General features: G+C 28.7%; 1 protein-coding gene across 1 annotated transcript; it reads left to right on the forward strand.

Annotated features, from left to right (window-relative positions):
• The first annotated feature begins 6,095 nt into the window (after positions 1–6,095).
• LOC109809088 (heparanase-like protein 1) lies at positions 6,096–10,963 on the forward strand. Its single transcript, XM_020372310.3, has 10 exons — positions 6,096–6,494; positions 7,206–7,471; positions 7,620–7,656; positions 7,808–7,991; positions 8,331–8,479; positions 8,556–8,789; positions 9,278–9,467; positions 9,602–9,727; positions 9,871–9,973; positions 10,481–10,963. Exons 2-10 carry the CDS (start codon positions 7,262–7,264, stop codon positions 10,889–10,891), a joined length of 1,644 nt encoding a protein of 547 aa, XP_020227899.1. The 5' UTR covers positions 6,096–6,494; positions 7,206–7,261; the 3' UTR covers positions 10,892–10,963.
• Positions 10,964–11,165: the final 202 nt, after the last annotated feature.

Below are 11,165 nucleotides of genomic sequence, written 5' to 3' on the forward strand. Positions count from 1 at the left end.
ACCTTAAAACACTTTTTTTTTTTCAGTTTTATTAGCAGTGTTAAAGGACTTCCAAAGTTTAAAAAAAAAAAAAAAAAACGATGGAAAAGAAACGAATGTAATTTTTTTATCAGGGCAAAAAATAAATGACCTGTGTACTTTTAAGCATAATTTAATGAACCAAAATAATTTTATTTTCTTAATATTAGACGATGTTGATAAAACTGTTTTTTAAGCAAATTAGTAATTTGGTTGATCCAAAAAAAAAAAAAAAACGAAACTAACTCAAATTTCTTAATCACGAGATATCATGCTGCAATTCGGAAGAAAAAATATATATTTACTTGATAATTTATACATTTTCAATATTCAACTTGATGAATTGTTCCATCAAACCCAGTAAGATTGGTACAAATTAAACAAATTCAATATAATATAATCCGACAATTTTTAATTAATTTCGATTTAAAATTTTCTTCAACCTATTTTTATTAGGAGAAAATAAAGAAATTTGTTATTCATTAGGAGAAAATAAATTATCTGTGCCTCTTTATTTAAATTAAAAAATATATAATAAGTGATTATTTATGTTTTGTTTAGTGCAATGAAAGAGAGGGAGAGGGAACCGTGGAGATTATAGGGTAAATTCATCATTGTTAGTTGTTTGGCAGAGAAAAAAAAGGATGAAAGTATGCGGATTGTTGATGGATTTTGTTTGAAAAATCACACTCTTAAAATTGAGAAGATTTCTGCAAAAGTAAAGATAACTGTTTTTCTTTTCTTTTGCCCCGATTAAAAAGACTCATTACCAAAATATTATTGTGTTTATCTAAATCTATTTTTCTTAATAACTTATGTTTTACATCAAATTTTAATGATATAATTATTAAATTAAAAAAATTTAATACATAAATTAAATTTATAAATTTTTAAGATTTTAATAATTATTTAATATTTTATTTTATTAATTCAAATTAACTTATAAATTATTTTTATGATTAATTATCAACAAATCTAAGTAGACTTGTTTTTAAAGTAAATAAATTCTCCCCATATATATGTATGCATAGGAGATATCCCCTTAATTTAATGTTTTGTTTGGGGAAGGAAGATGAATAGAAAAGAATGAGAGAGAATAGGTGATAATTTATTTGATAGGAAATAGATAAGAAATAGAATGAAATAATATGAAAATTGTAGTTATTTGATAGAGTTGAATTAGGTGAGAAATAAAGTAAAAATTGGTATTTAAAATTACTATTTTACTCATTCTTTACAATGTAGTTTGAATTATTATTTTTTAAATATTGTAATTTTACATATCTTCTAAATTCTATAAGAATCCTCTTAATAGAAAAGGTATTGAAATAATGTGGGACTCGTTTTTAATTTCTCACAATTGTCCTTAAATACTTTCTACTAAATATAAATATTTTGTTCATATTCACCTTAATCCATTCCCCTTCTTATTAAATCATCTCCACTAAATATAGATTAAGAGTAAGTTTCACTAAACTTACTTCAAAAATAGTAAAATAAGTTCATTAAAGAAATATATTTTTTCAAATTTCAACAATTATACGTAATTGTAAGGAGTTTAACTCACAACCCTCATATGTTTTCAAGAGATGTATCTTATAATTAGACTTACATTTGTGTTAATTAAAGATGTGAAACAAATGATATATATATATATATATATATATATATATATTATTTTTAAATATATTTAAATATGTTTTTAGTCCTTCAAAAAAAATTTAGTTCTTATAATTTCAAAAAAAATTATTTTAGTCTTTATATTCAAATTTTGTTAGGGAATCTATCAAATATGGTCACATAAAATCTATCTACTAGTATCTTTATTGTTAAAAACATCACATTAAACTCAATTAATGTTGTATAATTGTTTTAATCTGTCACTTTTAAATATGTTATTACCTTATTGGTGATCTAAGATATTAAAATAAGATTTTTGAAAATTACAGGAAGTCAAAGACTAAAAACAAAAGTCTTAAATTTGAGAGACAAAAAAATTTTTTACTCTAAATTTGAGGGGATAAAAACATATTTAAGCCTTTTAAATATTATGTTGTATAAACTAATTTAGACGGTTCAACTAATGATATACTAATTTGACCAATAATATATTAATCCAATACTTTAACTAAGTTGATGATTGTCCCAATTATGATGACATTGGTATAAATTGACATTTTGATCATCAAAATATATATAAAAATAGTCAACTTATCCCCTTTTACTACTATTGTTATCAATTTTCTCTAACACAATCTTTGGTTGTAAGGAAAAATATGTGAGAAATAAAGTGAAAAAAAAAACAAAAGAAAAATAAATAAGAGAGTAGATATAAGGTAAAAATAAGATTATTTGATTTGAGATAAATATATAAGAACTAGAAATAATATAATATTATAAAGTTGTTTAGTTTGAATAGATGGAAGAAAAAAAATATTTAATAATAAAATTACAATATTATCTTCTAATAAAATTATTATTTATTCAAATAAATAATATGTTTACAACAATTTCAATATATAATTATTTAGTATAAAATTATAAAAATAAAAGTTTATCAAAACCTCTTCTCTATTTTCGTTGCTTTTTAAGGAGAAGTTTATAGAAGTGTAAATTCTTCCTCTAATACATTTTTTGTAAAATAAACCGACAACTTTATTTCATCACACGTATTTCTTTGCCTTTTCTTCTATTTTGTTGTTTGTATTAAACCAAACACAATGTAAAAGTGTAGGAGGAGAGAGGAGGGAGAGAATAGAGATGCATTGCGTGATGCAGAAGAAATTAAATGGTTGTACCAATGCAGATGAGGACAAAGAAGGTAGAGAAGCATATGAAGTGATAAAGGAAGAATGTGTGGTTGTAGCAGTAGTGGAGGATGAGGACGAATGTGACACACCACAAAACACCCCAACCTACAATTTAGTCAAATGCAAATACACCAATAAACTCTGCTAATGCATGGAATAGACGAACAAGTTCAACAACCCAAATTTGAAGCTAAGAGCATTTGGAGCTGCTTATAAGCAACTCATTATGTCACATCAATTTTTTTTTTCTTTTTTCTTAAGTAACATAATTTCTACAAATAATTTTGTTAAAATTTAAGTAACTCATTTTAATATTAAATAATGAAAAGAGTTGATGTGGCACAATGAGTTACTTAAACAACTCACGCTAAAAATACTCTAACATGCAAGATCAACGGTTGATAGAAGGTGTCATATCCTAAATATATATATATATATATATATATATATATATATATATATATTATTTTGAACTAAAAAAAAGGAGAAAAAAAGGACAAATAATTAATGTGATGAAAAAGAAAATTGTGAAAAATATTAGAAGAAAAACTACATAATTATGGATGTAAGTTTTGTTTAGAGAATAAAAATATTTTGTTAATATTGATATTAATGTTAGAAATACTATATTATAATATTTTAAATTAGGATACACAATGAAATATTATCAATACTCTTTTATACTATTTTCTCCAAAAAAAAAAATTTCTCTCTATTTCTTTTGTTACTAAAGTTTTTAAAATATAAATATGACTCTTCTTAAAATATGCATCAACTTCATTTTATTAGTTTTTCCAAAAGTTTAGGATGTGGAAGAAATGAAAGTAAAAAGAAGTGAAAAGGATCTATTTTTATATGGCTTTTGAGTTTATGTTTTGGGTAGATAAATCTTATCTCTGATTATTCATTATTGTTTTGGCATTTTTTTTCTTTCTAAAAATAATTTTTCATACTATATATTTTGTGAAAAATCATTTTACACTCAATGTTTTATGATTATCATTTATGTTGAGTAATTTGGGAGTAATAGCTCGAAACACATAATAATTTACCTTCATGTTAATATTTTGTAATTAAAGTAATTAATTACAAAACAAGGCCATCAATTACGTACTTAAAGAAAAGTATTCGATTATCTACCGCAGAGTCCATTCAAAGACCCAATTGATTTCTATAAAATGAGCCTATTTTATTTATTCTAATTTTAACAAGCAAAATATTGATTTACAATGGAGAAACTCTACCAATTTGATTTTTGATTGTTCTCATTGGACCTCTTAAAGATTGAATAGTATTTTAATTACTAGAGTTTATATTTTCAATTGTTGGTTAATTTTGTGCATATTTCAAGACTTGAGAGATGATCTTAAACATTAAAAGGGTAAGAATTCCAACGTTGATCAAGTAAGATATTTTGATTGTACAATTGATAGCTTTAATAAAAAAAATGCCAATTGGATTGATTGGAGATAGAGAGTAAATTAATATAAATTGATTGTGCAATATTCTTTAATATAAAACTCCTTATATTATTGTTTGATTTTTTGATTAAATTAATTAAGTTGTTTCTTGAATTGCATCGTCTTTATTGATTGAATTGGATAGATAAATTAAATGTACAACGTGCATTATACGAGTTAAAAATTAAAATACTAATAAATACAATAAATGAAAGTTATGAAAGTGGACCAATTCATTGAAATTTTGACAGATTGAAGTATTCATTAGCATTGATGCAGCAAACACACGATGCCGTCCTGAATTAACGATAAGGACGTTGGTAATTTAGCACCAAATATAAATAAGGTACGGATATAATAAAACCTAAAGTTTAATGTGCACCTTTTAGAAGAACATGTGTGTATAAAGTACTAGCAATTAAGAACCCGTTTTATGATTTAATTCAAACCTAGCTCTGACTTTCTAAAATTAAATTTAAACAGCTACAATTGGAGTGGGGGCTTCACATTGCAGCCTCTCAAAATAACCACGTGGAATGAAATATAATTTTCTTTTCTCCTTCAAAATAATCAAATACCTTTACTAATTTCAACAATTCGGTGCATGTTTGATTACACGTCTAAAAGTGATTTAGAGCAAAAATTACGTTTAAAACGTAAAAGTTATAATTGACAATTTCTATTCTAATGTGATTTAGTACACTAAAAATCTGAACCAAATACACATTCAACATGAACAAAATATTATTTTGCGTTCACCGCATCGTTACGTAAATAGTTTGAAGTATATGATTCACATTCCAGTAAATTATCTTTCCTTAAAATATCAAAAGCAGCTAGCATTCCTTTTTACTAAAATCTTTTTATTTTATTTAGTACAAACATTTCAAAAAAAAAAGAAATTATAATGCTTTTGAGTAGTAATCAAGATCGATATATACTATTTTGATAGTATTTATAAAATACAACATATATTATATTTTAATCAGCTTGTCAAGTATTATCAAAGAGTCAAAGACTCACCTTTGCTTTGTGACTTTTATAGTTTTTCAACCATACATTTTTTTTTTTTTTTTTTAAATAAGACTTGACACATTTTTATTTTAATAAGAAAACAAACCTTAAAATTTGAAAGTATTAAAAAATAAATAAACTGAAGTAATCACGCACGTAAAGACACCGTGATTCGTGCGATTATAATATTTCAGTCAAAGTTTGTATAGTTTTAGTTTCTCAAATTAGTTGTCCTGAACTTTTAACATCTCACATACATAATCTTAATTTGCACGAAATTACAACAGTAACATATAAGCATTGAACAGAGTTCAACCAAAGTCTTTATTCAATCCACACTTCAATTCACATTTTAATAAATGAAAAACAAATCTCATCACCTACGCCCCACTAGTCAATTCAAGGATATTAAAACCAATCCACAGCAAATATAGACAGGTCTCCCAAATCTTAAGTTTTAGACCCGTAAAAAATCATTAATTATTAATTTTATAAAATAAAATATCATATTTATCGACAAAAATCTTATATATAAAAGTAAATAATTTTTTTTGTCATAGATATTATAGACTAACCTGATTCATGATATTATCTTTGGTGTTGACTAATATGTTTCCTGAGTTAATGGAAGAAAAAAATATTTGAAACATTATTTTGTCTCCATGCGGTGGGAATATGAATGTTGGGGAAGAAAGTATAGCTTCTCCATAAAGGCAAGACAAGACAAAGACAACTTGCAATATGAGCAAATGGAGACAACAATAACATTTTGTTTTTTGAATTTCCTACTCCATTTCGAGGGAAAAAGAATTGACAGTTGCTTGCACCCGTTAGCTGAGTTGTTACCTTTCCCAAAACGATGCAAACCTTCAACCACTCCACCATAACGACACCTAAATTTGGAGGCAACAATTACCTCATGAGAAAACACCTTCACCTTAAAAATATTAAATGCAGCAATGCATGTGACTTTTGCCAACACCCATCTCAGACACACCTATCCTATCCAACAACCACTGAACTAACATCACGACAACCTTGTCCTTCTTCATCGTTGCTTCGCAATCTTAAACCTTTCCTTCCCTCTGGACCAGTACGAGGCAAGGAAATTGCCACTTACTTAACACTTTGATCCTCTATCAAAGGCTGTGCTGTGCTGGATCAAAACTTCAAATTTCAAAACAAGGTTCAGGTTGGTCTTGTAATAATTGTGTTTTGTAATTTTTCACTGTTTCTCTATCTGGGTGTTCTTCAAGTTTGTTTCTTTTTTTCTGGGTTTGTTTTGTCTTGTGGAGAAACTAGTTTTCCTTGTTCGTTATGGTGTGGAGTTATATTTGGATCTAATTGGCTAATGCTTGCGAGTTACCAGTTCTTAGATCTCCATTGAGATTAACGATTTCCTTGTTATTAAAATATGCATATATATATATATATATATATATAATGGAGCTCATTGTGATTGGCGTTCGTTGAACGACATCAAGTACTTGTTTAAAATAAATGAATTACCGGTTCTTGACTATGTTTGAATTCAATCTTACCGTTCCTATTTTCATGAAGATTGGACAATTTCTCCTTTTATTTATTTATTTATTTTGTAATCATTAGGCACCATTACTTCAGTTAAAAGCTTATCTTTAAACAGCTGTTAGATACAGAAAATTGCAATTATGTAGTTTCAAAAGATCTGTCTATAATTAGAGGGTGTTTGATTTGTTTTCTATCTTCATTCTTTCCTTGTATATTTTTACTTGTAATTACAGAAATGTTGCCTGCTTTTGTAATTTCCTTCACAAAATATTTGAAAAAAATGAAAACAAAAAATAAAATGGAAACAATGTGATGTTTTTATAACAAAGACCCAACACAGCCTGACATTTTTTTTTTCTTTTTCTAACCGCAGTTAATTTAATTTGGATAAGTTTGTTGGGCTTGGATGCTGTTGTAATTGATCTACTAATGGGAATCCACCTCGCCTTGTTTCTCTTTCTGGCCTCTCTTCAAATGACTTTATCTCAAAAAGTTGAACATGGTTTGGTTCAAGTAGATGGAGTTCAAGCAATTGCTGAAACTGATGATAACTTTATCTGTGCCACTATTGATTGGTGGCCTCATGAGAAGTGTGATTACAACGATTGCCCCTGGGGGGATTCATCTGTGCTTAATTTGGTGAGTATTTTGGCACTCATTTGTGTACAAGATGAAATAAGTAGAAAATATATGTATTCTATTTCTTCCCATCTCTTATCTCTCATTTAGAACTCCAGAAAGCTTTGAAGCAGTTTTAGTCATTATTCAATATGGATTGGTTTTTCAGGACTTGTCTCATCCTTTCCTTGCCAAGGCAATCCAAGGTCTGTATGTGATGTAGTAAATCAGTCACTATGGTGGCATTCTTCTGTTTTGTGGCTTCCTAAAGCTACTTATAATTTTGTTGATAGTTTCAGTTTTTGGAATATTTACTTCAAACGTGATGTCATTCTTTCCACAATGGTTGCTCGATAGGTTTCAAGCCTTTGAGGATAAGAGTTGGAGGTTCTTTGCAAGACCAAGTGCTGTATGAGGTAGGAAGTTTGAAGTCCCCTTGTCATCCATTTCAAAAGATGAAAGGTGGTTTGTTTGGATTTTCAAAGGGATGTTTACAAATGAAAAGGTGGGATGAGCTGAATCATTTTTTCAACGAGACAGGGTGAGGATTTTAGCATTGAGATTGTTGTTTTCTTCACTACCTAGTACCTACCTCCCCCATTTTAGCATTGAGATTTTCAAAGGGATATTTACAATGAGGCAACCTCCCTTCTCCCTAAATTTTTTGTATCAGGAAAAAGAAAGATCTGATTTTTGTTCACATGCATTTTGAATCAGTAACTTTCCTTTTGGTTTCAGCGAGTGTGAGTGATTTAACATGCTATCTCTGTAGTGTGTGCTAGCATAAGCATATTTATGCTGGAACTGGAAGGAAAGCAGAAAAGGGTGGGGAAAGGATGATTATCTGTGGTGTAATTTAGTTGAAATTTGACACTTGCAGGGCCATTGTGACATTTGGTTTGAATGCACTCCATGGGAGGCACCAGATTAGCCATACTGTTTGGGGAGGAGACTGGGACACTTCCAATGCCTATGATTTAATCAATTACACAATTTCAAAGGGGTACAAAATTGATTCGTGGGAATTTGGTAGGACAGAAGACAATGCTATTTTTTATGTTCGATTTTGTTGCATTGGAACTTATTCTTGCCTGTGCTGCCATAGGTAATGAGTTGAGCGGGAAGGGCATTGGGGCAAGTGTTGGTGCAGCACAGTATGGGAAAGACTTAATAAAGCTTAAAGAAATTTTACTCTCATTATACAAAAACTCCAAGCTCAAACCTTCACTTTTAGCACCTGGAGGATTCTATAATAAAGAGTGGTTTGATAAGCTTCTTAAGGTTACTGGTCCAGGCATAGTCAATGTGCTGACTCATCATGTGTATAATTTGGGCGCAGGTTTGCTTCTCACTTGCCTAATTTTTTCTACTATAGTCATTCTTAGAGAATATTTTATGTTCTAAACTATCTAGATAATGGATGTAAAAGAAAGCAATTATATGAAAAGGCCTCTTTTGACGTTAATTTTTGTACAGATACCTCTTAGCCTCTCTCTCCCTCCTTTCCTTGATAATCTCTCTAACTGCCAAAAAAAATGTTTACACAGACAATATAAACGGCAACATTGACATGTGTCTCCTGTAAAAGAAAAAATAACCACTACATATTTTGTCAGGTCTCTGCTAAATTTGTGATCATATTCCCTATAAATGCTATTTTTTTGTTAAATCGAAAATCGATTTATATTCCCTATAAATCGAAAATGATATATTAATTACAAAAATAAACCAATTTTCTATCAAAGATTATGTATTGCGTTTACTTGTAGGGAAAAATGATCTTGTCAATCCTTTCTAGTTAGTGTGTAAGTGAATTTCTCTTTTCAGGTAATGATGAGCATCTTGAAAGGAAGATTCTAGATCCTGAGCGCTTGAGCAAGGTAGAATCAATTTTTGGCAATCTTTCAGAAACCATTAAAAAATTTGGTCCATGGTCTTCTGCATGGGTAGGAGAATCCGGTGGGGCATTCAACAGTGGTGGTCGTAATGTTTCCAACACATTTGTAGATAGCTTTTGGTAATCTTGCTTCTTCCTTACATAATTTTATATTCCTCTTTAGGTGCTGAAACAAGAATTAGAATATTTTGTTTACTTACAAAAAAGTACCATTAAAATTGATCAATGAGTTCTAAAACTTTGGTGACTTACAGGTACTTAGATCAACTTGGAATAGCATCAAGATACAACACTAAGGTTTATTGCAGGCAGACTTTGATTGGAGGAAACTATGGTCTTCTCGATACCACTACTTTCATTCCCAATCCTGACTACTACAGGCAAGTACAAATTGAAAATGTAAAATGAAGAGATCAAGAATAAAATATATATTTGTTTCTCTAAATTGTTGAAGAGTTAAAATAATGTAAAAGTATATTGCTCAACCTATCTAATTTCTATGTCCTGGTGTTGTTTTGAGTAGTGCACTTCTGTGGCATCAGCTAATGGGGAAGACTGTTCTTTCAGCTAGTAGTGATGTTTTTTCACCTTCTTTACGCACTTATGCCCATTGTTCAAAAGGCAGAGTAAGTGCCCTATCATCCTATAGAAGGATATATTATGCAATAGAATTGTTAGAAACATACTCTCATTGGTTAAAATTTATTGAAAGTCACAAATTTTAGTGAATTTCACATCCTATTTAATGAATCTCTTTGTGATTTTATAGTTTTAAATTAATTTTAATCAGTAAGAGTCAGAAAGTATGTTTCTAATATTTATGATTCGTTCATCTATATCTGCTTACCAACTTCCAAATTTTAAGTTGATACAATATCATATAGATAAACTGACGTTTGATATATATAAATTTGATCATTAGCATTATCATTATGCAAAAAGTTCATGAAATTATGCTAGATTGAATTCTAGCTCGATTCATCGGAGAACCAAGTTGTTATTAGCATCCATGAATTGAATGTCGCCATACTTGTTGGATTGGAAGTTCCATACCTGATCCATTAGTATCTTTTATTTAACTTTCAATTTCACTTTTGTCATTCCTATAATTCTCCAGTAATTTCATTATGCAGGATGGTATAACATTACTGCTGATAAATTTAAGCAATCAGACTCATTTCACACTCATGGTTCATGACCGTGTGCCTGTAAGTAATGGAGGAAATGAAAATGCTAAAAGCATCCATAAAGAAAATTCATTCTTTAGTCATCTCAAGAGTGCATTTTCTTGGATTGGAACAAAAGGATCAGATGTCACATTCAGGGAGGAGTACCACTTAACTCCAAAAGATGGTTACCTTAAAAGCCAAACCATGTTGCTGAACGGTATCCCCCTAGAGTTGACAAATGATGGAGAAATTCCAACATTGAATCCAGTACTCAACAGTGTACATTCTCCGATATACTTGGATCCTTTATCCATTGCATTTATTGTATTGCCCAACTTTGAATCTCAGGTTTGTGCTGGACATAGAAAACTTTAATAGAAAACATATCTTCTACCCGTTGTATATTTTAAAAGATTAATTTATTCATAAAATTATTTTGAATTTAAATTTAAATTTAAAATAATTATTTTATTAATTACAAATTTTAAAATCTAATTAATATTAGTTTTAATGAGACATAATAATTTGATTATTGTAGTCGTAATTAATACTTTTTTTAGTTAACTTATCAATTCTGTATAAAAAATTACTAAATTTCTCCTAAGACTTGTAATAAAAGGAACAATTTAAGTTATTATTTTCAAAGACA

The sequence above is a fragment of the Cajanus cajan genome, chromosome 5 (genome assembly GCF_000230855.2).
Source record: "Cajanus cajan strain Asha chromosome 5, NIPB_CcT2T_4, whole genome shotgun sequence".
In the NCBI taxonomy this organism is placed as follows: domain Eukaryota; kingdom Viridiplantae; phylum Streptophyta; class Magnoliopsida; order Fabales; family Fabaceae; genus Cajanus; species Cajanus cajan.

What these genes read in the sequence shown, in the direction of transcription:
- LOC109809088 (XM_020372310.3), top strand. Translation starts at nt 7,262, where the DNA reads ATGGGAATCCACCTCGCCTTGTTTCTCTTTCTGGCCTCTCTTCAAATG. An exon ending in AATTGATTCGTGGGAATTTG is followed by an intron (nt 8,480 to 8,555) that starts GTAGGACAGAAG and finishes GTGCTGCCATAG; the next exon opens with GTAATGAGTTGAGCGGGAAG. An exon ending in TGTGTATAATTTGGGCGCAG is followed by an intron (nt 8,790 to 9,277) that starts GTTTGCTTCTCA and finishes TTCTCTTTTCAG; the next exon opens with GTAATGATGAGCATCTTGAA.